The following is a 27479-nucleotide window of genomic DNA, read 5'->3' as shown; positions in this document are numbered from 1 at the left end:
CGTAAATTATATTTATTTATCTGTAATTTTCTTTAAGCACAAAATATTTTTCGCTATTTTATTTGATTTAGAATGTGAAACAAAATATTTAGCTATTTTAGTACAACTTATCATTTATACGTTAATTGGTTACTTTATTAATATCTCATACAAATGAATTTCAGTATAACAATTTTTCTTGCGCAGGAATACGAATTTTAACGAATATCGGTTTAGCAAATTTATTATAATTATATTTAGAGAAGCACGTTTTTTTTAACGAACTATCGGTCTTTTAAACTATAAATCCATTCTATATTTAATAATAAAAAAATTTGAATATATTTTTAAACCTCTAACAATTGATAATTTCTTAAAAATTATCTGAGCCCGGACCACGGACCCTTAAGTTTTTTGACTGATCCAAAACTCTAGTTTTATGAGAGTTTTTTAGATCTTTTTTTAAGATAAATATATACAATATCTAATGCAGTACCCCCCCCCCCACCCTTCCTTCAGAAAATTCTAGCTATATGATATGGCGAACCCCTTTTAATTATTACATAATTTTGATTTATTTCTCATTTTTCATTACATCCAGAGAAATATCTCTGAACTAGTATTTGCTCGATTTTTAAAAATGGGTATCCCAATATTTTTGCCAAATTATATTGCGCAAGCCTGGAGTTTTTGCTCATAGATGGCATAAAGGTTTGGATATTTATTAACGAAATCTCGGGGTTCGCCTAATATTATTTTGGTTAAAATCCAAATTTAAAATTGGTAAAATCTAGCCGTTAATAACAACACTACTCTGAACATGAATTGAATTATAAATTCAATTATTTTTTATCACAAATCCCTTTTACCATTATAATATGGTTAGGGCCTTTCTTAATGCAACGTAATTCGTAATCAATAAAAAAATCTTTAAATTAAAGATTTTTTTATCAGTCATTATTGATTTATGCTATTAAATTCCACTAATTGTATTCCTTCTGCTCTCCATATATCTTTTATCGGTGTATTCTTTGGCTTCAGTAAAAGGAGATATAATAAATTGAAGGGAAGAGGGGGGTGGTGGTCAGTTATCTAGATTATTTAAAGGATATTCTTAAATAATTCGAAGACATTATTTATTATTAAATATTTTTTTTAAAACAGACATTCTTTTAAGATGGATTTTATATGGCCAAACATTGTAGCTGGGCATTTATTTTATATTATCTGTATCTAACCATTGAATTATAAAATGAAAAATCTGTACCTAATAATAAATTTATGCATTATAATGTTTAAGAAATGAGGAATGAAATATATTAAATTCCAATAATATTAACTGATACAAATATTTTTTAAATTTTTTTTAGATAAGTTATTTTTTAAATGATTTTTTTTATTGGATTTAATCTAAGTTATTCATTTAATTATGCAAAGTATGATTGAACCAGAAATTGTTTTAAATCTATGGTTTAAAAAAAATTGCTAGACCCCCCGCCCCTCCCCCACTCGTGGTTGTTTTTTTTATTTATTTTTTTTTAAGAAAAATACCCACGTAAAGATGGTCTATTTATTGAGATGGTAATCACAAATAGTAGAATCAATCAGGCCTTCTAATTTATTTGTGTATTCACTTAATATAATTAAGTATCCTTTCTAACCCCTCTTTTTAGTTTTCCTTTGTCGTCTTTTTATTTTTAGTATCAGTATCATTTCCCCTTTTTCTTGAAAATTTCGCGTTATCTTTTTTAAATTAGATTTTACGATTTATAATTATAACAGTAAAAAAAATTCAATTTCTATCATTTAAAAAAAATGTTATAGCTAGATAATCAAGATGAACAAGCAGCCACGATCAGAAGAGAATTGGATAGCCGTTTGCAGATGCTGGAAAAATGCACAAAAGTTTATCAATAAAAATTATGGCTTTTATTTTATATTACAGGGTTCTATTCTAATCAAACTTCATTTATAATCGAGAGGTAGACGCCCTATTCCCCTCCCCCATCTATCAAAGATGTATCGATGGCATTTTTTTTTCGCCGATACCAGAGATACTTATTTTTAAAAAATGATAAATTAATTATAAAAAAAATATAGCTTGCATCCTTTGTTTTCCTATTCAGATCTAGGTCCAAATCCCATTTGCTCAGGATGCTATAAAAAAAGAGATGATTTCTTTGATAGGTGAGTGAATAAGCATATGCTAAGAGATATGGTCGCTTTAATGATTATTATAATTAAGATAAATAGAAGATAGGTAATTGATAAGAATGCTTAATAGGATTATCCTAAGCTTATCATTCTCAAAATATTTTTCTTTTTCAGATATATTTTAAACAGTTTTATCAAATATTACACATACTTAACAAAAAATAATTTATTTTTATTTTATTATGATAAATTTTTTTAATAAAAAAAACTAATCTTCAACATTATATGTATGATAAATAACAATCTAATAAAAATTAATTTATCGATCAGTAGTATTGGTAAAAATTAATTTGTCGGCAAGTAGTATCGATAAAAATTAAAAGTATCTGTCCGATACTAACATTATCGGACTGATGCATTTCTGCTTCATATAATATTTCACATTACACGCTGTTTTTAAACCATTCTTATGTTCTATTTGTCGATATGTAATTTGGTCTCTCTAAAACATTTTAAATACATTTTACAAGCGTCATTTTATTGCCCCTGGCCTTGATGATATAGTGGTATATTTTATATTGTATAAATAATATCGGGCCGATTTCCCATTTTTAAATATCGGTTAACGGCCAATATTATAAAATTTATCCGATATAAAATGGCTTCTTTAACAAAAATAAAATGTTATAAAATTTTTTAAAAAAGTTTTTAAGAATTATAATAATAATTAATTAATAAACATCCTGCCTAATTGTTATTTTTTTGCGCATTCTGTTTATAAAAGTGTGCGATATTCTCTTCAGAATCTGTTTTTAGTGAAGCTGGTGTACTATCGCCATAAGCTGATCTCTGATAAATTGGAAATATTGGTATTTCTAAAAAGAAATCTTCAATATATTAATGTTAAATATTATTTTGAATATTTATTCAAATTTCATATTATAATTGTTTATTACTTATTATGTAGATTAATGTTTATTACTATTATATAAAAGTTATTTAACAATAAAAATATTTTATATACTTTTAGAATTGCAATTGAATTGAATATAATAAACTATAACTGATCATTAGAATATATTTAAATGACATAAGTTATGGTATAGTTAAATTACAGATGTTATACTAATAAAAAGTATATTAAAAATTAAAACCATTGGTATTTACAATAAATTCGATGTAGTTTCGCACAAATATTCATTTTTTTCCAATAAATCATGTCGAATTATGAGTAACGATTATAAATTTTGAGTTCTTGATTTGAATGCTTCACCAATATTATTATTATGAACCCTTATTAAGATTGAACACCATATCCACTCGAGTAGAATATTTGGCCTGGGGTCTCAACATTGACCTTTTTTAAAGATACAATATATATATTTTTTTTAAAAATCAAAACGAATAGGACAGAAAACTATTACCGAAATTCGTTTTGCAAAAAGAGATGGAAATACTATACTTCGACGAGGTGAGAAAACAGATCAATCAGCTGATGGTTAACTTGGAGAGTTTACCTGTTTCTAAGACAGCTACCGATTCCAAATATTCCTTACAAAAGTTCAAAGGATACCATCACCATCATAGGTTCATTTATTTTATTTACCCTACAGGGTTTGTAAATCTTTTATTTATTTTTCAACTCGATTTTTTTTTAAAAAACGATGATTTTTAAAGCCAAATATCGGAACCTCATTATAAGTTTTAGAAGAAGGAATATTGGGATGCCATGAAAATAAAGACGAAAAAAAATACAGAATATTATCATTTATAATTGAGAATTAAATCATCTCTGAGTCACGCATTTAACTTTTTGAAAAGTCATTATTTATTTAAGCCCTCTCAAAAAAAACGTTTTATTCAAATAATGAGAATATTCTAGGAGACTTGAGTTAGAACCCGCTTTTATCCCTCACTAACAACGTCAACGTATAACAAATTAATGTTAAAAGGATTCATAGAAGCTCAATAAATTTTTCCCTATTTTCTTTAAAACGCAAAGAAAAGAAACATAGTAAAATTTATCTAAAACAAACTTAAATATTTTTCAGATACTCCAAAAAATTTTTTTTATTAATATAAATTTCTTTCTAAATCATTATTAAATCAATACCAAACAATTTTTTTAGCAAGAAAAACTAAATATTAAAAAAAAAAATTAGATCATACAATTATAATATAATATACATAGATTGATTTAAGGCAAAAAAAATTGATCAATTGGAAGCCATGATAGTTTAATTTTATGCATATTATATTGTAATGGAAGAATCGCGGATCCTTGTCAAATATTTTTGCTGCTTTTGGTCAGCTCTTCTACTACAATTAGGATGAATATAAATTTTTTTCCTTAATATTGTCATAATGATTAGTCTATATATTAGATACAAGTTTGTATTGATTAATTTTCTCCAACCCAGTAATTAATAGTCTAGAACTTTCAGAAAAGTATACATTTTTTTGGATATATATAATCTATTTTTTTAAATAGATTATAATATTCCATGATGGGACACGTGTTACTAATTATTTTAGTAAGCCAGATATGGTATAAGCCACATCAAATGAGATGCCTAGCACTGAATTAATATACTAGTCCTTATTTTCATAATAAAATTTTGATAGTCAGGTTACTTGTCTCTTTATTTTACCCTTCATTAGTGAAAACTTTATCACCCCTTTGTAATTACCTTATCTCACTAGTGAACGCTCAAGTCAAGGCGCAAACCATAAATTCGTCGGACTGTTTTTATATTAGGATCATGATCTCGATAAGAAGTCCATATAAACTTGCCCTTGAATATTTATTTACTTTATCTGATAAGATATCCTTCCTTATACCCTTATTTCATATATATTGATTTAACCATGTTTTTACATCTGCTTAAATTAGATCTACCGCCTCCTTGAGCAAAATGGATTTTATGGATGGTAACGAAAATTCTTTGTCCAAAACAGACGTCGTGCTATCTTTCAATCTTGAAGTAAAGAATGATTAATTTATAATATTGTAATCTCGTATCAGTTGTTGATTTATACATATTAAAATGAAATAAATGATTTAATCGACGAAGTATTCTTTCTTCAAAAATATACAATAGTGAACAAAATAAGTTAAATGGAGGGAATTTTTTTTAACAACAGAACATATCTCTAAAATCTTAATATTTGATTAACGCAATCAGGGATCCGAACCATAATGAATATCTGCTCAGGTTTAGGTTCAGATAAAAATAACGGCTCAGTTTTGGTCGCTAAAAAAAATAATATCGCTTCAGTTTGAACTTTTATAAAACCGGTTAGAATATTTTTGCATACATATTTATTAGAAATATGTAAAGTAGTGAGGAACCCTTTTTAAAATTTTATGCTTATCCACCAAAAAAAAATAAAATTGAGCCATATACAATTAAAAAAAATTTAAAGATTTAATTCTACAAATTATATCTATAGAGAGGAAAAAAAATATTCTATGTTTGAATCTATACCCAAACCTGGGTAGCTGGCAGCGTCAAATAGCAATATACAAAAATATCTAAAAAAAGTTACTGATACTATCAATCAAAATTGATTATTAATAATAACTCTTAAAAGAATTGGGATATAGCTCGAACAGGGTTGCCAAATATTTTATAGGTTAAAGTTTGGGTGAGATTTTTAACGGTTCAGAGTCGGTTTGAATTCCTGATTTATAAGCATTTTTACAAAATGATTTAACTATCTAGATTGGTGAACTGGTCATAAGACCAAGTGAATAGTTTACTCATGATGCCGCAAGAAAATGTCGACAATTGAGGCTAAAATTAAATTTGTTACCATTAAGTTATTTTGCAAGATTTTCCCCTTATCTTACGCATATTATATATATATTATAATATCAATCAATACATTCCTCAGATTATCATTTAGCTATATTATGTATTTTTCGTTTTCCAAAAAACTTTTGAGTGAAAGTCAGGTATGGATCGATTTAAATCTATTTAATCATAGAAATATTATCGTTTTTGATTCTTGTTAATCTTATGGTTCAATGAAATAAATAAAAACCTAGTTTAATAATTATAATGAATTATTAATTTAATCATCATATTCGTTTTTTATAAATAATAATAATTTGTAGGGTTGTGTCGATATTAAATATCGGATCGAATCGGCACCGATATTTTGATTTTTCAAAAGTATCGGCCCAAAAAATATAAATATCAGATTGTGCCTATATTTTTTAAAAACAGATCAGATCGGATATTTTTTTTGTTTTTGGTTATTTTATTATTGGATAATAATTATTATAAAAATAAATTAATTAAGGGAACTAAAATACAATTTATTTATTGTAATGTTTAAATAAATTGATATAAATTGTACACTATTTTTTATTATGTTATCTTCGACAAGAAAAGAATTTAAAAATATCTAACGAGTCACATTTAGCTAATGTTGTTAAACGACTCAATTTATCCAATTTTTAAGAACAATTTACTCAGATTTTACCCCAAAGTAAATTTCTCAAGCGTATTTATTTTGCCCACAGATGATCGAGAGGTTATCACTTTTATTAATTTCGAGGCTTAGGTAATAATATTTTGGCTTAAATATTAATTTAGCCCTTTTTAAAAATCGGCTAAATAGAGCTGTTTAACAACACTACATTCACTTATAATTATCGCAAATTGATTAAATGAGATTCTTTTGGAGAATAAATAAAATACACTTTAATCATTCGTGGAAATTAGTTGGTTTTTTTTAAAATAGAAAATATTAATATTTTTGTTACATTGGTTCAAAGATAGATAGTAAATAAAAATAAATTTAGTAATATCGGATTGGATCGGTGAAACGATTGAGAATTTGTGAAAATTTAAAACGATAAATACAGTTTCAATTTTTTTTAGAAATTTTTGATGAAAATTGTTGACTCAGTCCCCTTCTCAAGTCTTATTATTTAATATTGCTTTAAAAGCCAATTTTAACTTTTTGAAGCAGTGGTCCCAATTGTGCTTAAGGTTACCTAAGTTGCCCTATAATTTTTTTTTGAAAAAATAAATAAATTAAAAAATAGGTAATCGTGATGGAAGTAAAAGGCTTGGTTAATTTAAATCCCAACCGTTTGATATATTGCACTATGGAAGTGGACGGTGGAGTCAAACTCCAGACAGATATGGCAGAAGTTTCTAAACCCTGGTTGAATTATAACGATTATTTATGCAGACTAAGGCCTATTTTTTATATATGTGGTTTATGAAGCTTTTATACAGTAGTGTGCTAGCTGTTATTATTTAGGCAAAAAGAGTCCTTCTCGAAGAATCATCTTGCTCAAATAACAAATAAACTTTATCTTCCCTTAACGGTGCCACTACTTTGATATATAAAGGCTTCCTATTTTACCATAATGAACATACCCTATATTCAGTTAATCAGAGGCGGAAGTGTAATGGACCTGCTAAAGGTAACGCTTATGACAGATTTTTCTCCTTTGGCATATTGAAAACATTTTGTCTAAATTTATTAGAGACGGGTACCCATTTTCAGATCCACCCAGGGTTTTTTAAATTCACCATTTTTCTCCCCGAATGTATGATCAATCATGGGACTGATTCATTTATATAATTTTAAAAAAATTAGGCCAGCCTCGGTTTGCAAATTTTTTCATTTTTTAGATCCGGCGAGGCTGCAAGTCTCTGATATTTATATACAATTTATAATAGACAAGACTTGTGCTTACGGTAAGCATAATTGGTTATATTTAAATTTTCAATTCACTGTAGGAAACAAATTAATGTTGGCCTCTAAAATAGTCTAATTGGTGGCCTATGGCCGTTGCCCACCTAGTCTTCATTTTGCACGGGCCTGCTAATCAAATATTTTATTCTTAAAGAAAAAGGATGTTCTGCATTGATTCTATCTCTTACAATATTTACCTTTATTGACTTGTTATTTGTTAACTTAAATTTATAATTCTTCTTCCAACACTCCCTCCCTCGCTTTAAAGTTGGGATAGCCAAGGCGATTTCGTTACTGCCCACACTCTTCCTATAATAAAAATTAAACTCTACGCCAAAAATGTGAAGATGCTAAAACTCGAAGACAAAGAACTGGGAAAAGTCGTCATCAAGCCCACACCTTTCTCCTCAAAAATGCCCGAATGGTACAAAATGTTGGCTCCCAATGTTAAAACTTCTTCACAGTCGACCAAAGATAATGCCGCATCTCTACCTAACTCAGAATCTAGTCTCAAAATCAAGGTGACTATTAGGATGGACAAACCGCAGAATATGAAACACGGAGGATACCTTTACGCCAAAGGAAGCAAAAATCTTTGGAAAAAGTGGAGAAAACGGTACTTTGTACTCGTTCAGGTATAAATAAACTTGCATTCTTTTAAATATTAGCTTTTCTCGTTGTTCTCCTAGGGAATCATTATATGGCAGGCAGGGGCGCCCCCAATTTTTTAGGAGAGGGCAAAAAATAGGCTTGGCATGATTTAATCAAATTGATTTAAATCAATTATTTTTTGCTTGTTTCTTAAGGTTGATTATTTATAGGTTTCAGAAAAGTAAGTCCATGTACCGTTTGCCTTGATAGGGGAATTTTTAAATTCAAATATTCCACTTCCTTGATTATTTTAACATAATTGATTTTTAAAATATATAAATTTATAGTAATGATTTTATTAGGAAGGGCAAAACTCTCTAATAATTTAAATATATTTAAATAGAGAAATCTAAATATATGTATAATTTATAAATTTAATTTTCCAGAATGAAAAATACTAAAAATCCTTTAAAGTGATATTTAAAAAAATCTTTATACATTATACTTGAGCTCCTCTCCGAGCGCCCCTTGATATCCGATCATCTTATTATTCGAAATTTCATATTTTAAAAATAAAATTATATTGATGATCAACTCGTTTAGTGGGTAGTAACATTTTATTTTTCACATTAAAAAGATAACGACCTTGAATCACTATTCTTCTACAGACTCTTACTAATATTTTATATATTACTCATAATATGACACCCTGTTCAGGTTTCTCAATACACTTTCGCTATGTGTAGCTATCGTGAGAAAAAGGCTGATCCTAGAGAAATGATGCAACTAGATGGTTTTACCATTGATTTCGCTCAATCTATCCCAGGTTAATTTTCAAACTGAATTTGTATTTTTATGCATCATTTCTATCATAAGTTCATTTTTTAAAGGGGCCTTCCTTTTGACCCGTTTATCGAAACTCTGATTTTTGATATCAATTTTTTGTTAAAAATTTTCAAACCGAACAATTTTTCAAGGTTTGGTAGGTGGCCATTACTTTTTTACCGCGGTTAAAGAAGGTGAGAATATCGTTTTTGCCAGCGAAGAAGAGAACGATAGAGCTCTCTGGGTACAGGCTCTATGCAGGGCCACCGGTCAGTCGCACAGACCCATTCCACCTAGCCCCTTAATGAACGATAAAGGTTATATTTAAAAAAAATTTGTGCTTTAATGATATAATAATAAATATTTAAAAAAATTTCTATCTTAATAAATCTTCTTTTTTTTAGGCAATTTTTCTATCATTCTTTCTTTCAAGTTCTTTATAAAAAAGTTATTTTAATTATTATTATAATATTATATATACTTCATATTTTATAAACTTTTAATAATAATTATGAATTCTTGTAAGATGTCATTTTATGCATAGTAATCCTCACTTATGATTCAGAATCTCTCAGTTTCTATAATTTACGAGAGCAATTTTTAATTGTGAAAGATTTCATTTTGCCTCGTTTCCCATTTTCGTTTCGGTCTGGATTTAAGACCGAATCTTGACCACTACACAAAATTACGATTTTATCTCATATTAGAGAGTGATAGAATAAGGAAGCATGGAATGGATGACCTCGTTCAAGCTGATCCATGCAAATTTGATCATAATGCCTTATTCACACTCGTTCAAAAATTAACCTTGGATCACCGGCTTGGGGAACCTATAGCCTCTTTGGTATATATTTATACAAATTTTAATTCTTTATAACTTGGGATTCTTTTGATAATTTTTTCTTTGGAAAAGAATGTAAAATCCACTTTCTGGACTTTGATAAATTTAATTAATATTACATTCTGTATTAGACTATTTAGTAAACTATATTACATATGATTTTATTATTGCATTCACTAGAAAATATATAATATCAATCATCATGATAATATAATCCAAATATAGTGTAATATAAAATGTATGAACTATAATAATATCTTATCTAGCATTTATCACATTTCCCCACACTTAAGATTTTAAAACTCTTCAATCAGACGATGTGTAGGCTTCCTCGATCTTTATGATTTCCCCCTCATTGTTGTTTATAGTTCTCGAGGTAATAAAAACATCCTGTGGACCTGAATTTTCATCAGTTTTTCCCGTTTCGCCGTTATCTCTCTCTATTGGTGATCCTTCTACATTTTCCAAATTCTCAACTATTTCCGACTCCATATTTTCTTCATTTTCTTCCTCTCTCCTTATTTCTCTATCTTTCGCTACATCCCGTTTTCGCAGTTGATCCGCATGCTTTTGTAGCATTCTATCCTTACTTTCTACCAAATAGGAATATCTACCAGTTCTGGATTTTATAATTCCTTCTCTACATCCGGAATTAATTTCATTATGTACCCATACTGGCTGTGAAACCTCGAATTCCCTCATTTGAATGTGTTCAACATGCGCTATCTTTTGTCGTATATTAGATCGTTTCATCTCATCTTTAACATTTGGATGTAACCAATCTAATCCAGTTTTTAGATTGCGCCCTAACAATAATTTCGCCGGTGAACGCCCAGTTGATTGGTGCTCGCCTTTTCTGTATGCTTTCAAAACTTTCCCCATAGCTTCCTTTGGCTCTTTAATATCTTTTCAAGTGGCAAAATATCGACTAGTGTTCGTATTGTTCTTTCAGCTAACCCATTCGTTTTGGGATGGTAACTGTTGAATGTATTAATTTAATATTTATCTTTAAACAGAATTTTCGAAATTTCCAGAACTAAACTGAGGGCCATTATCTGACACAAGTTGTCTTAGCGTTCCAAAATGTGCGAACCATTTTCTTACCTGATCATTGTTCTAGACGTTGTCTCTCTCATCAACTCTACCTCAACCCATTTGAATGTACATCAACTCCAACTAACCATGAATACGAATCGATAGGTCCCGCGAAATCTAGATATATGCGTTCCCATGGCTTATTAGATATGTTTCACGAATATAGAGGAACCTCCATTATATTCGACCGGTTACTTTGACATGGCATACATTGACGAATATGTTGTTCAATATCTTTATTGCATTAGGCCACCAACATTAAATTCTAAAAATTGATTTCATATCATTTATTCCTGGATGCCCTCTGTGTATATAAGTTAATATTGATTTCCACATCACGGTTGGAATTACCAACTTTCCCTTCCATTCAATGACATCACGATCTACTGACAATCCTCCCTACAATTATTAAAACAAATTAACTCTACATCATTTTTCGCATCAAACTCCACCCATCATCTCTCAATCTTTTTAATTACTTTATTTAGCAATCTATCTTTCCTTGTTTCTTTCTGGAGTTCAATTTGACCAAGATTTATATCGAGCAAATTTATAGCTCTAATTTTTAATGCATGTTTCTGGTCATTATTTGACTCCATACTTGCTACTGGCAGTCTAGATAATGTATCAGCCACTGTTTTCTTTTCCTGGACGATATTCAATTTCAAAATCATATGCAGATATTTTCCATGCCTAGCACATTAATCGACTATTGGATATTTTTGGTAGTTCACGTTTATTACCAAATAATTTTCCGAAGGTTTGTGATCTGTTCGCAATATAAATTTTCGTTTAAAAATGAAAGTATAATATTTTTCCATTCCAAACAAAAGTTCTCGTGCTTCTTTTTCTGTTAGTGCATAATTTTTCTCTGACTCCAATAATGTTCGCGAAGCAAATGCGATAGGTCTGCTAAAATCCTTTTTAACTATGTGAAGTTACACAGCTCCAAAACCAGTGTTAAGGGCGTCGCATTCCAATATAATTTGCAAGTTTGACGAATATGGAATTAATGTTTTATCTGTTGACAAATGATGCTTTATTTTATATTTTATTAAATACATCTTGTTCATTTATGCAGCGGAGCGGCTATACCATGTAAATGTGGTAAAAATCTCTCGTGATAATTCACAAGTCTTAAAAAAAATCGCAAATGGTGTATATTCATAGGAGTTGGTATCCTTCGAATAGCATCTATTTTTTATTTCTCTGGGTACATGCCATCTTTATCTATTACAAATCCTAGAAAAGAAACTGATTATTTTAAAAAAAAGCCCATTTTGCCTTCATACCAGCCTGTTTTAATTTCATTAATACTTTTTTCACATTGTGTCATTTGGCAGTCCTGTAATAGATTATCCATATATCTTTGGAAAAAAGTCCGCGAAACTTTTATCGCGAATGGATTTTATAGCGAAACTTTTATCGCGAATCCACAGTAGAAAGGCCGAAAGGCATACATTGATATCGAAAATAGCCAATATGGGTTGATATAGTTAGGTATTCCTTTGAGCTCTCTTTTATTGGTAGCTGCAAATAAGCATTTTTTAAATCTATGACAGTAAATTTCAACCCCCCTTGTAATTTGTCCAATAGATCATCCACAGTTGGTATTATGGATAGTGCTCTATCTTTTGGCAATTGTATCATTTCACCCTTGATGCAAAACATTGGATTGAGGTGTGAGTTCTTCCACATCGTGAACAGTCATTGTTCTTACCCGATTTGGAGTCACTTTATCACGCGACACTTTATCACGCGACACTTTATCACGCGACACTTTATCACGCGACACTTTATCATGCGACACTTTATCACGACGACACTTTATCACTCAGTCATTTGATAACGCGACACTTTATCACGCTACATTTTATCATGATATACTTAAAACTTAATTTAATATAATTGAAAAAATAAAATTTTGATAATATCTCATTTTTTGACTTTTCCGTCTAAATTTCAATATTTAAAAAATTTAAATTAATTTTTTTTTGTTAACGCCACACTTTATCATGATATACTTAAAACTTAATTTAATATATTTGAAAAAATTAAATCTTGATAATATCTCATTTTTTAACTTTTCCGTCTAAATTCCAATATTTAAAAAATTTAAATTAATTTTTTTTATTGAGAAAAACTCATATTTTAATTTACATAAATATAATTTTTTTTAACTTAATTATCATCTTATATAGGGAAACAGGAGACAAGCAATAATTTTCTATTTATACTTTTTATTAATAAGTAACTATAAATCAATATATCACGCACGAGTAAAAAATATAAATTATTTATAATATATTTAATTGCACGAAATATGGGCAATAGCTTTTGACATCACGACTTGAAGATATAGAGCTTTATGTTTCTGCATATCTTTTTGTATCCCATCTAAAAATTTCCATAGTGTTGGATGAGAACATTGGTGTAGGGATTGAATTCCATAGTGCCACCCTTCAACACAATTTGTTGTTCGGGCGACACCTTCTAACGTGGAATTGTGTTTATTCCATAGTCTTACATTATATAAAGGCGCTGCAAAGTTATTTCGTTGCCCTATAAATATAAAAATTTATAATAAAAAAAATATTTTTTTACTGGGATTTCTACGTCCTCGGATATAGGTCTTCTCAAAGTAGGAAATTAGCTCAGATGAGCCATTCAATTCACCAAATATTTCTGCCAAAGTATCAAATGAGTTTCCAACATCATCCTCTGGGACATATGCAAGAGCCGATAAACACCTACTATACAATCGAAAGTCATCATTCGACTCATACATCTCTTTTAATCCCAAATCGTTTATTTTTCTATTAACGCTCTGTTTTAGATGAAAATAACATCCAAGGATATCTGCTAGTGGATACTCAGCTCTAAACGCATTTATCGGTGCCTGTTCGAAATCCACCAATATTTTCCTCGGATGCGCCCCTGGTAGTAATTGTTTCAGCTCCTATAATAAAATTTAAATTACATCTCTTAAAATATATAATATGATTACTTTTATCATCCTTGCATATGTATGCGCCGTTTTATTTGGTAATAAGCAATATATACCATCAAATTCGCGCCCGGTGCAATTTGAAAGTGGATGGTATAAAGTTGGAAGAATATTTCAGGTACAATTTTAAAGGTACCATCACATATCCATATATCCGATCTTGATAATCCTTCGAGTAGTTCGTCCGTGCTCAACATTATAAATCTTAAATTATCATCTGGCCCAGAATCGTATTTGAGCATATCCCTGTAACATTCCGGATATAAGAAAGTGAGATCCTTAGGGATAGGAGGCAATATAATGGTAGAGATCGATTTTTTATGCCTTTGTAAGGATCGATAAAGGGCAGACTTATTTGGCATAACCATCAAAGTATTATTATCATAATTTAACAATGTTGTTGCATGGACCAAAGAAGGACTAGAATATTCACTTAATTTGGATTTCATTTCTGATATTGCTTTTCGAGCATAAGATTTTGAAATGTTACCCTCATGAGTATGATCAAGGGGACCTTTTAAGATATCATTCAATTTTGTTGTAATAAAAGAATGGCATTTTAGAGATTTATATTTGGCGCATCTCCAGCATATTGATTCATTTTTATTTGTCCTAAATTTAGTATATTCGTAATTTTGATATAAAAGGGTAGGTTTATTTTTCGATGTAAATCCTAATTCAAACATTATAATTAATAAAAAAAATATTCTTTAATATATAATAATATAAAAAATTGAGGTATATATAGAAAAAAATATATTATTATATTTATGGGTAAATACAAAACCTTAATTTGTAAAAATTATAAATCTTTGTGAAACAACGATTAGCTTAAAAATATCAATAGATAAACACATTAATTTAAGTGTGGTGTTTTATTGATTTATAGTTACTTATTAATAAAAAGTATAAATAGAAAATTATTGCTTATGTCTCCTGTTTCCCTATATAAGATGATAATTAAGTTAAAAAAAATTATATTTATGTAAATTAAAATATGAGTTTTTCTCAATAAAAAAAATACAAAAAAAATTAATTTAAATTTTTTAAATATTGAAATTTAGACGGAAAAGTCAAAAAATGAGATATTATCAAAATTTTATTTTTTCAAATATATTAAATTAAGTTTTAAGTATATCATGATAAAGTGTGGCGTTAACAAAAAAAAATTAATTTAAATTTTTTAAATATTGAAATTTAGACGGAAAAGTCAAAAAATGAGATATTATCAAAATTTAACTTTTCAATTATAATAAATTAAGTTTTAAGTATATCATGATAAAGTGTCGCGTTAACATAAAAAATTAATTTAAATTTTTTAAATATTGGGATTTAGACGGAAAAGTCAAAAAATGAGATATTATCAAAATTTAACTTTTCAAATATATAAAATTAAGTTTTAAGTATATCATGATGAAAGTCAAAAAATGAGATATTATCAAAATTTAACTTTTCAAATATATAAAATTAAGTTTTAAGTATATCATGATGAAAGTCAAAAAATGAGATATTATCAAAATTTAACTTTTCAAATATATAAAATTAAGTTTTAAGTATATCATGATGAAAGTCAAAAAATGAGATATTATCAAAATTTAACTTTTCAATTATAATAAATTAAGTTTTAAGTATATCATGATAAAATGTCGCGTGATAAAGTGTCGCGTTATCAAATGACTGAGTGATAAAGTGTCGTCGTGATAAAGTTTCGTCATGATAAAGTGTCGTCGTGATAAAGTGTCGTCGTGATAAAGTGTCGTCATGATAAAGTGTCGTGTGATAAAATGTCGCTAGGCGTTCTTACCCATATCATTATTATAATTTACTATTATCTCTGTACTTAAAATTGTTATTATTATTGTAATAATTAAAATTTTCTTTTTCTTTAATATTATATAGGTACTTTTGATTAAAAGGATTTCTTTGATATTCTCCAGTTGCTCCTTATATTTATTCACCTTTTTTACCATCATTAATTTCATCCTCAGCTCTTTCCATTGCCAAAGCCATATTTAAACGTGTTGAAAGCTCACCCTTTCTCCCAGGTCATTTATTCCTTCTGAAAATCTGGTGCAAATTTCTTTCTCCAATTCAGCCATTTTAATTCCAGTCACCATCTGATCCCTCACCCACCAAGGTTAGATTAGAACTTACACTCTTGTATCAATCTTTTAAGTCGACCTGCAAATTCAGCAAATGCTTTGCCTTCCCCTCTTTCTATTCGCATAAACTTAATCCTAGAGCTAAACAAAGTTGAAGGGGGCTTAAACACTGCCTTACCAACTTCAACTATCTCCTCATAATTAAGTTCCTTCAAGATTCTTGGATATATAAATGACCTCATCTCTGCCAAATTACTATTCCCCATGTATGCAAATAATATTTTTTTCTTGGTTTCCTTATAATATCCCTCTTATCTCCAACATATCTATATATTCAATATAATCTTGAAAATTGTTTTGTTTATCAAAATTATCAAGTTTTACTTGTGTTATATTTATTGATTCAAAATTGTTTTTTACTTGATTACCATTATTCGCTTCACTTAAAATATTCATCTCACCATTCTTATTAATTAAAATGTTTGATTCATCACTTTTACCAATTACAGTAGTTGGTTTTTCTTCTTTATTCATAAAATCCTTCGTCACTATTATAGTAAACTATATTTCATATGACTTTATTGTTGCATTCACTAGAAAATATATAATGTCGATCATCATAATAATATAATCCAAATAGAATGTAAAAATATATGAACTATAATAATATCTTATATAGCAATTATCAAAGACTATTTATAATCATTCATATTTTTTAATACGCATGAATAACACTATATCTTTATTTTTAAAAACAAAAACAGAAAGAAATTTTTGCATCATAAAATAATAATTTACAAGTAATGTATATTCAATTGATCATCAATGATCACATGATTAATTATAATATTATACTCATTTTTACTTGCTATATAATTTTTTTAAGTAAAAATTTTGCTCGGGTTTTTATTTTTTACATCTAACATAAAGGGACATAAGTTATAAGGTAATATAAAAAATATTCAAAAAATAATGGACTCGCTGGAAGCCGTTCTGACAAGATGTAAACATGTGTGGCACAACTGCTGAGATGTGAGGTGTACTAAGAAAAATATAGCATCTTGTAATTGTTTATGTATATCTATTAGTATTGCATTAATTTAATTATCGTTTATCCATAGATGATTAATTATATTATCAATAATTAGAAATTAAGAATATATTTATGTGGATTATTATTCAGATAAGTAATAATAAACCCATATTTATGTAGTTATATTATTAATATATTTTACAATTTACACACATAATTTTCTTCATTATTTTTTTTACTATATAACTATATTTCACGATTATAATTGATTATACAATTATTTTAACGATGGATAATTAATTTTCTTTTAGGGCTGGTTCAGTCCCGGTCAAATATTTGTGCTGGAAGAATATTGCAGTAGGTACGGAGTAAGGGGATGTATGAGGCACCTTGGCTACCTGGATAACCTTATAACCAAGGCTCAAGCCGGGGTCATGATAGATCCCACTCTCTTACATTATTCCTACGCATTTTGCGCTTCCCATGTTCATGGAAATAGGTGATTTATTATATTCTTCATTTTTTTACTTATATTTTATATTAGTTAGTAGTGTAGAATATTTTTTTTCCAGCATTTTAACTAAGTTTAAAAGATTAAAAAGTATTGAAAATTAGTAAAAAGTAATTAGAGAGCGGGAGTTAAAAAGAAATTAAGCAAAAGATGATTCAAACTAACAAAACTCAAGTGAATATCATTTATTAATATAATCAAAAAATCACATTACCCACACTCCTATAGAGCTCTGCCTTAGGATTCATGTTTTTTTACCATAGGTTATAAATCTTAATAATTTATATCTAAAAGAGAAAAAAACAAAAGAAAGACATTATGATCAAAGTTGTTATGTGAATTATTTCTTATTATTTGTTTAGGCCAGACGGTATAGGTACAGTTTTATACGAAGAAAAGGAGAAATTCGACTTGATAAAGGAAAAGATTAGAATACTTCTAGAACATCAGATCACAAATTTTAGGTTTATATAATAATATATAAGAAGAAAAACGAACGAACAAAGTATACTTATTTATAATGGCATTTTACAATCCCATGGTAAATGAGTAAAAATAGGCATGTGATTATCATTATATTCTACTGTAACAGCAACTTAGGGGTGCATTTAAATCCCTCATAGTAGTCATAGACTTGAATGATAAAGCCTTGATATGTGATAGGGTTAGTCCATATGAAATAACTAAGAGAATAATCATATAATATAAAGAGCTACTTTAATTATAAAAATAATGGTAGTCACGTGACATACTTAAGCAGTTACATTATTTACTAACTTTTTAATTTATTTATATAATAATTATTTTTCTTTATGAAATAAGATACTGTTTTCCTTTTGGAAGGCCCGAAGGCGCTTTAAAATCTAGTCTCTCCTTATTAGAAAGGGTAAGAATATTGTAATTATATATGATGATTTCAATCGTAAAATTAAATTATAATATCTATCTTATTGTATATACATATAATAGTTTTTTATAGAACACAAAAAATACTTCAGAAAAGAACCTCCGGAAAATCGGGAAGGGGGGGGGGATACCTCATATAATTAAATAAACATGTCAAGTCCAAATGTTGAAGATTTTCATTTTAAAAATTGTCTTGGAATAGTAACGGTAAGATCATAATTTTTAATTTTAGCCACTGTTATTTTCCAATTATGTGCCCTGAGTACGTCCCAAAAATTAAAATTTTAAAAATTTCCTTCCTTTTAGTTCTTATGAATCATATTATGATAAATATGGTTTAATTAACCTTTTTTTTCTGAGGATAAATCAATTGTTTATAACAAAATATTACACATTATATAAATCAAATAAGCTATCTAATCATTTTTAAAATGTTTGGTTATTTGGCAAAATTTTTAAAAAAAAGATTAATTCTAAATTAGATTACTTTATTTAATTATTATTAAATGGTTGTTTTTGTAACTCACCACACCATCCATCCACATTATTATAATAGCTTTACCTACACCTTCTAACCCCTTGTTTCAAATTTAACAAACAATAAAACCGAAGTAGCAATGGAACGGCTAATTTTATATCTTTAACCAATCTCTTATCTATCAATCTTGATAAAATTCCAAGCTACATCTGACCCGTTTAATAAAATTATGTTTACCAATTAAATAAAAAAAATAAATGATGGTTAGCAAGACCATTTAATTCATAGTAGGGTCATTCCATGTCAAATGAGCAAAAAAAATGAGATTTTCGGCCGAACCCCCTTCGATTTTTTTAAAATTTAGTAAGCAAAGAAAGGTTAGTGTAGTTAAGAAATAGCCAAAATTTTAGCCTCGTAACATTTATATTTTTGGAGATATTAGGGTTCAAAGTGGCAAAAATGTCGTATTTTTACCATTATCTGCCTTCATTCAATTAAGCATATCTTAAAAACTATCTAATTGTAAATAACAAATTTAATATCAAAATTACTTACAAAGATTCTACTTTTAGATAAAAAAAAAAAAATTTTTTTTTTCAATTTCCGGCCATTTTATTAAATATATAAGGACTAAAAACGATTTTTTAGAAATTATACGACCTTCAATTTTTTTAAAAAATTTAGTAGACAACACTGAACTCTTCCTTTATATTTATAAAAAAAAATTGATCTGGGACGAGGCCATCTTCATTCTCAAAATCGATAAAAATGTTTAGAAAAGTGTATAAATATTTTCCCGAAAGGGGGCGTCTTTGCATAAATTTATATTTAAATCAGTTTTTAATGTGGTTTTTCTTAGACTATTTGATATAATTTAAAGGAGTATTTATCTTGTAAGTGAAAATAACAATAAATGGGGCTTTCATTCAATTATAGAAATTGCCTATCGATAAAAGAAATTCAATTTATTACTTTATTTATAATTTTTTATAAAATTTTTTGCTAATATAACATATATTAATATTAATAAAATATATTCAACCAAATTTATACTTCTTGAATATATGAATCAGAATCTTTAGCATTTCATATATGGCGCCCTAAATATTAAAAATAATTGATATAATATAAATTTTAAAATCTAATATATAACTCACTTTTAAAAGATTCTAATTTTTCGGTAGCGCATTTACTTTCTTGTGACGACAATGTGTAACTACGGCCAGTAGCAGTTAATGGTGAAACTAATGTTAAGATATGACATTTTGGCAAGTAGAGAGTGTCGTCTATACTTGGAAATGTAAAGGAATTAGAAGGTCCGGATGGGTGTAAAAACTTTATATATATTTCTTCTCCTCCTTTTGATTTTTCCCTAAAACTAAGGCTAACCACCAATTAGAATCATAAACACATGTTATATACCCTGATATCCCTCCAAAAATGATACTTTCATCATTATATGATAAATATTCTATATTACTTTCTATTGAATTGGAATACATTTTACTCTTAAATTGATGTAGACCTGTGGGAATCACCGTGTGAATTTTCTGTGTTCCAGGTATAGGTCTCGTTTTTGAAAACCTTTCCCTGAGTAATATTTCTTCGTGATCATAATTTTCTTGGGTCATATATTCAAAATATATGCCATTAATATTTTCTTTAGCGAACTCGTACAATTCATATGATGTGGTTATTTGCTTTGAGTAAGGTCTTTGTAAACTAGCTCTAGCGGCTAATCTTTTAACAGTGCCACCAATCCCATCACAAACACTTTTCCCATGTGCTGTAGCAGAAAAATGCCATTCCGCCTGTATCCCGAAATCCATCTCATGATGGCAAATATTAACAAAATTTTTTTATGATTTTTATCATCAGGCCTCATTTCTTTAAAAATATATAAATTTCTTTCAAATTATCTAAAATTAATCTCTTTTGTATTGTATTCTTTTTTCCGTCTTCGGTCAAAATTGAAAGGCAATCTTTCTTGCCTGGCATGATTCTGCTTATTTCGTCCGTACAATAAAATTCTTGTACAATTTTAACTGTACATTCGTCTATAGTATTTCCAGGCTTGGGGTTAGGGGTTGACAAAAATCCCTTTTCCGCTATCAATAATTTAGCTTGTCTTGCCATGTATTTTGTTGTATTAAATTCATTCATTATTTTGGACACTGTCCAATTCTTTGGTAATATCGTCAAAATTTTATATTTATCAGTTTTAGATAAGAGTGAAAATTTTTTTTTAATATTGCTTAGAATACCATCATCTTTATCGATAGTAGCTGGCTCAATCGCATTTATATCTAAATGAGTTTCTATAGCCTTTTTTATTTTGGTAATTTTTTTAATTGGATATCTTTTTTTTCTCTCAACCTTTTCTTTTTTATTGGAGATTCTCCAATTTCTATCAATGATGTATTAATTGATTCATAAGCCAGGTTCTCTTCGATATGATGAATATCAGGGTCTTTAAATGCGTCATTTGACTTACTAGCTGTTCCGAGTTTTCTTCGACATTTATCACATATCTTATCATCTGAGTGAAGTGACATCCAAGATTGTAGATTTCTAAGATTTGTAGTTACATTATTATGTTTTAGTATTTTAAAAGGGTTACAGCATCTAGTTTTTCGAATAAGATTTTTGTTCATTTTATTGAAATTCTATATGATAAAACAAATTAATTTATAAAAATATCATAGAATATCTAATAATACAGGTGTACCGATTAGGGGGTTAATCCGATACGATATTATATTGATATCGGACAAATAACCGATATCACTAATCTGATTTTGCTCGCTCTACATATTATATATTTTATCATAACTTAAAACAAATAATTATAATTTAAATTAACCTAGTATTTTCAGGACTATTTATTCATGTAAAATTCTATATAAAATTTAGTAAAAATATGGTATAATCATTTTTTGTTCCAAAAACCCTATTTTGATGTAGAAAGTAACTGGTTAATTTTTGAAAAAATTATTGATTTAGTTTTAAAACCAAAAATATCCTTATAAGACATTATTAATTATTTTCATTTAGTTTTTTATAAAATTTATCGCTTCAATTAAATAATTTTTTTACCTTTGATATTATAAGAATAATTAGAATTTATTATAAGAATAATTAGAATTTATTATAATTTTTTTAAAATACCAAGAAATTAATTAAAAAATGAATTAATATAGTGAGCATGTGTTATTGAATGATTAATCAATTTTAAATTTTTCTTTATTTTATTGATTGAAACACTCATTTATTCTTATTTACAAGTAAAGCTATGCCGATTTTAGAAAATCCGATCCAATATTTATATTGTTTGGGTTATTGATGATACTTTTATTTTGTATATAATTTTATAATAAATAATAAATTAATATTTGTAATATTTTATTAGCTTTTCCACGTCAATGGAAGAATTATAATTCTTCATATATTATTTTTTTTTGGTAAAAACAAAACAATAAATACAATGTACATAATATGGAGACACAAAAAAAATATAATATATCTTGACTTTGAAAAATTTATTTTTTTTGCGACGATCACATTATTTTAAAAAATTAATCGATATTTGGTGGATCATATTTTATTAATATTCGTTAAATATATGCTATATGGGCAAATATATAATAATTATAAATAATAATGCAATAAATTGAGTTTCTTTTATCGATAGATAATTTCTATACTTGAATGAAAGCCCCATAAGTGAAGAAAATATTATAATTTATATTTACAAGATGAATAATCCTTTAAATTATATCAAATAGTCCAAGAAAAGCCATTAAAAACTGATTTAAATATAAATTTATGCAAAGACGCCCCCTTTCGGGAAAATATTTATACACTTTTCTAAACATTTTTATCGCGATTTTGAGAATGAAGATGGCCTCGTCCCAGACCAATTTTTTTTTATAAATATAAAGGAAGAGTTCAGTGTTGTCTACTAAATTTTTTAAAAAAATTGAAGGTCGTATAATTTCTAAAAAATCGTTTTTAGTCCTTATATATTTAATAAAATGGCCGGAAATTGAAAAAAAAAATTTTTTTTTTTTATCTAAAAGTAGAATCTTTGTAAGTAATTTTGATATTAAAATTGTTATTTACAATTAGATAGTTTTTAAGATATGCTTAATTGAATGAAGGCAGATAATGGTAAAAATACGACATTTTTGCCACTTTGAACCCTAATATCTCCAAAAATATAAATGTTACGAGGCTAAAATTTTGGCTATTTCTTAGTTACATTGACCTTTCTTTGCTTACCAAATTTTAAAAAAATCGAAGGGGGTCGGCCGAATCGTGGTTGATTTGTCATGGAATGACCCAGTAATACAATCAACAGCTTCAGTAGTGTATTAACTTAGGAATAGACAATTAAAATAAAATACCAGTGTCGGGTACATGAAAAGTTGCAATGCACTGTTAAAGTTAGGCATGAAAAATCAATCTTAATTTTAACATCTAGATTTTGGAAGATATAATAATCCTCTTATAAAATTTTAAAAATAAATAGAATATTATTTATTAAATTATATATCATTATTTAAATAATAATGATATAAATATTTTTATGGTAAATGATTAAAAAAACTAATGCTTCTGTTATTTTTACTAAATTTTGTAAACCTATATTTCTCTAGACGGCAAATCCTGAATCTGAACCGGGTTCAGAGATATTTCACTGAACCAGAATCCTTTTTTAGAGAGAGGGCTCACAACCCTGAATTTATCAACCTAATTATTTTTTTTGGATTATTAAATAATTTCTCTACATTGAGATTTTAAAAAACTAATTTAAAACAAAGTTCATATAAAAAATCATTTAAAAATATAATACATATATATATAATTAAAATAAACAAACAGAATAAAAATTAAATTAAATTATTTAAGAGATAGGTTTTATTGCATTGCTATATGGAACCATGAATAGCAATGCAATTTTGTAATAGCTGGTTAGAAATAGAAGTTTACATTACAATCGCCACTTATTTGGCTTAATTTTCTTCCTAATAATATGCTAAATTTAAGGAATTCCTCACCAAAAACACCAAGAGTGATGGTGACAAGTGGGATAAAAATTATGTTAGTGATATCTGAATATATGTTTATTTTCAAAATTTCTACCGAATTAAGTGCAGAAGCATTTTTGTTGGAACGCGCCGAAAAGATGCATGTGTAATTAATCCCAAGCTACAGGTAGATCAAAGTATTAGGTTGATACTCGGATTTTCTGTTTTTGCTCGGGAATAAGTTCAGGCTCTAGAGTATTCGGGATGCTGGCCCTTTTAAGGATTAGAATTATTCAATTAAATTAATTATATCAAAAATTGAAACAATTAAATACAAAATAAATTAATTATGTCAAAAATCGAAACAATGAAATACAAAATAAATTAAGTATTTTTTTTATCTAATAAGTAATCATTACTAGTACAATTTAGTATTTTCATATAAAAATTATTTTACTCTAAAATAATCCTATCTTTATCTTTCCCTATATTAAGTATTTTGATCAAATTTAGTAAATGAAATTTTATTAAAAATATTGATTTAAATCACTGATTTTTTTAAAAAATCGGGGTAATTTAAATCATATTGATTTTTATTGGCCAACTCTCTAAAAATAGGGCAAGTACGGTATAGAAATAGACAGAGAAAATTTGATTTAACGACCTGAATTTCCAGTTTTTGGCGGAGGTAAAAAAAACCTTCTTGGGATCTTCAAGGTAATTATTTTACCATTAATGAAGCTATAAATTTTGAACGTGGCCATAATGGTCAGAAGGATTAGAATTAAAAGATATTACTGAGAAATGATATTTATTAGACTTCGTTCTCTTAGTAACCTCAATGAAGTCCCTATAAATATTTGGGCGTGAGAGGCAACACAGGCTAGCTTGGAACTTGCCTTGGCAACAAATCCTACTATTATTCAATTATTGCCCAAAATATTTGCATGGATCGGTTGTTTTACAAGAGAATACGGCTAAGTTAAGGTCTTGTTTTATACCCAAATTGCAGAGTGGTTTACCAGCCTTCCACTTCTGCGAATGCATTGTAAGCAATGTTTTACCGGATTTACTTAGAGTTTTTTAGAGATCTTCTGAAGCTATATATTTTCTAATACCTGTTTTTAATAAAATTCTTCTCAATAAAATCATCTTAAAATGAAAGGTTTTGATGAAAGACATAGTAACTCCCGCTCCGCCAGATGATGTTAGAAATATTATCCGGAAATGTTTAGAAAAAGCCGCGCTCGTTAATTACACAAAAATTTCATCGTTTTCACAAACCGAAGGTTTATAAATTATTTATATTTTTATATGAATCGCATGTTTTATTCTTTTTTTGTGATTTGAGGTCGTTACTATCATGTCATTTATATGTATTCCTTTTGAAATCCCAAATGTTCAAAAAAAAATTTGGTTTTAAACTCTTTATTTAACTTTCCTAAATATTTTTTCAAATGATAAATTTTTAAAGTTATCAATTCAACAACAGCTCCCATCAAAAAGAAGATAGATGGTCTGATAAACCTGGCCGAAATGTGCATAGAGCTACTGCAGCAGAATGAAGAATATCACGCTGAAGTTTTTTTTGCTTCACAAAAATCAGTCAAAGAACTTTTTTTTAAATTTAATTTATTTTAAATGAAATTTAATTGTTGTCCGTAAGAGTTATTCATTTATATTGTCTTTGTTTTATTATTTTTTCTCATTTTATTTTGTAATTAAAACTACTTATTTCTAAAAAATAAATATTATTTTTCTTATTTTTTTTGAATGATAAACCATGAAAGTCTATGTGTAATATCGACATATTAAATTTTAAACAATTATAGCTATGCCTAATATATAATTCTGTTTTCATTATTTTATGGGATGGACTAATTTTTTTAAAACTTATTTTATGTGGCAGAATAAGATAATTTATATAACATTTAATTTATGTTATTAAGTCTAAACTAGATCTAACAGCTAGCTTTAATTACACTCTAATATGTTTTCTTTTCCATAACTGTTCTTTCACCATTTACCCTTCTATCAAAATTTATCTTCTTCATTATTTATAATATTTCTAATACCTCTTTTTCTCGATTGTTATTTTTTTTCAACACAGGCCTTTTCTTGGTTCAAAGATCTTATGATAGAGCACGAAGAAATATTTTGGTCACTTTTCGCAGTAGATCTCGATTCTACTCTCGATTTCCTTAATCCTGATTCCTGGGATGCTTTCCCCCTTTTTCAGTTACTAAATAACTATCTCACTAAATCAGGTATCCTATATATTTATATGGATAAAAAAACGTTTTTTTTATTTTTAATACTACTAATTTATTTTTATTTAATTTTTTTGTTAAAGAAGTGACACTAGTTAATTGGAAACTATTTTATTTAAATATTATGCATATAAAAACAAATTTCCAAATGTTATATTAAAATCAAATAACAATAATATTTTTTTTTCTATCTAAAAAATTATTATACCTATCCTATCTTCTGTTATATATATTTACCTCTTATTATATATTACTATTCTTTTCAAATTTGGTTTGAAAAATGTTATTTTAAATTTTTAGAAACACTTAACAACGGAAAGTTTCACCAACACTTGCAAAACGTTTTTGCACCCATGGTCGTGAGATATGTGGATATCATGGAATCCTCCATAGCTCAATCCATTCATCGTGGGTTCGAACGAGAGAAATGGGAGACCAAAGGGTATTAATTGGCTTCTTTTCAGTCATTATTAAAATGTAGCATAAAATTGACCATATTTGTGAGGAAAGAAATCAACTATATCTTATAGAACTCATATTTATGAGAATACTACGATTAAAATTAAAAAGTATTATCTTTCTATATATTGTGTTGAAAGAAATATAGTATTTCCACTGTTTATTTCTATTTTCAAATTCTCCATAAACACATGAATTGTATTATGCATTATAAACTCGTTTGTGATATTTCTCGAGGAGCCATACTTAAGATTTTAAAATTTCGGGACACTGAAAATTCAATACAATACGGCAAATGTGGAAATCCTATATACGAGGTTACGATATGCATTGAAGTATACAGCCATTGAAACCACCATTGAAAGTCATTAATGACTTTGACTAGATGAACCCAATATATCTACACTATTAATAATTAAATCGGTAATCTCGGTTAGTATTATAATAATTGGCGCGGAGACCCAATTATTTTTTATT

The 27479-nt window shown here is 27.6% G+C and overlaps 2 protein-coding genes across 3 annotated transcripts in view; one reads left to right on the top strand and one right to left on the bottom strand.

The window, feature by feature from the left end:
- Positions 1-27479, top strand: part of LOC135924769 (calcium-dependent secretion activator 1-like) — a 44176-nt gene that overhangs the window by 5805 nt on the left and 10892 nt on the right. For both annotated transcript variants that reach the window (XM_065459878.1, XM_065459879.1), the window contains exons 2-16: positions 1804-1884; positions 3542-3720; positions 5027-5117; positions 7193-7314; positions 8123-8489; positions 9163-9271; positions 9423-9587; positions 9978-10114; positions 17660-17847; positions 18222-18323; positions 18682-18745; positions 25439-25562; positions 25748-25854; positions 26384-26540; positions 26844-26985. In XM_065459878.1, the coding sequence (XP_065315950.1) occupies positions 1804-1884; positions 3542-3720; positions 5027-5117; positions 7193-7314; positions 8123-8489; positions 9163-9271; positions 9423-9587; positions 9978-10114; positions 17660-17847; positions 18222-18323; positions 18682-18745; positions 25439-25562; positions 25748-25854; positions 26384-26540; positions 26844-26985 (2135 nt within the window). The remainder of the gene's footprint in view (positions 1-1803; positions 1885-3541; positions 3721-5026; positions 5118-7192; positions 7315-8122; positions 8490-9162; positions 9272-9422; positions 9588-9977; positions 10115-17659; positions 17848-18221; positions 18324-18681; positions 18746-25438; positions 25563-25747; positions 25855-26383; positions 26541-26843; positions 26986-27479) is intronic.
- Positions 13486-14781, bottom strand: LOC135924680 (uncharacterized). Its single transcript, XM_065459776.1, has 3 exons — positions 14214-14781; positions 13811-14165; positions 13486-13768 (listed from the first exon to the last, which is right to left on the bottom strand). Exons 1-3 carry the CDS (start codon positions 14220-14222, stop codon positions 13515-13517), a joined length of 618 nt encoding a protein of 205 aa, XP_065315848.1. The 5' UTR covers positions 14223-14781; the 3' UTR covers positions 13486-13514.

This window comes from Gordionus sp. m RMFG-2023, chromosome 2, assembly GCF_954871325.1.
Source record: "Gordionus sp. m RMFG-2023 chromosome 2, tfGorSpeb1-WG-v2, whole genome shotgun sequence".
NCBI classification, from domain to species: Eukaryota; Metazoa; Nematomorpha; class Gordioida; order Chordodea; family Parachordodidae; genus Gordionus; species Gordionus sp. m RMFG-2023.
The sequence above is the reverse complement of the archived record's forward strand: the minus strand, read 5'-3'. Positions and strand labels throughout refer to the sequence as shown.

Bases quoted from the DNA above. Each gene is read 5' to 3' on its own strand.
- LOC135924680 (XM_065459776.1), bottom strand. The intron at 13,769-13,810 runs GTAAAAAAATAT...TTATATTTATAG, and splicing joins CCGAGGACGTAGAAATCCCA to GGCAACGAAATAACTTTGCA.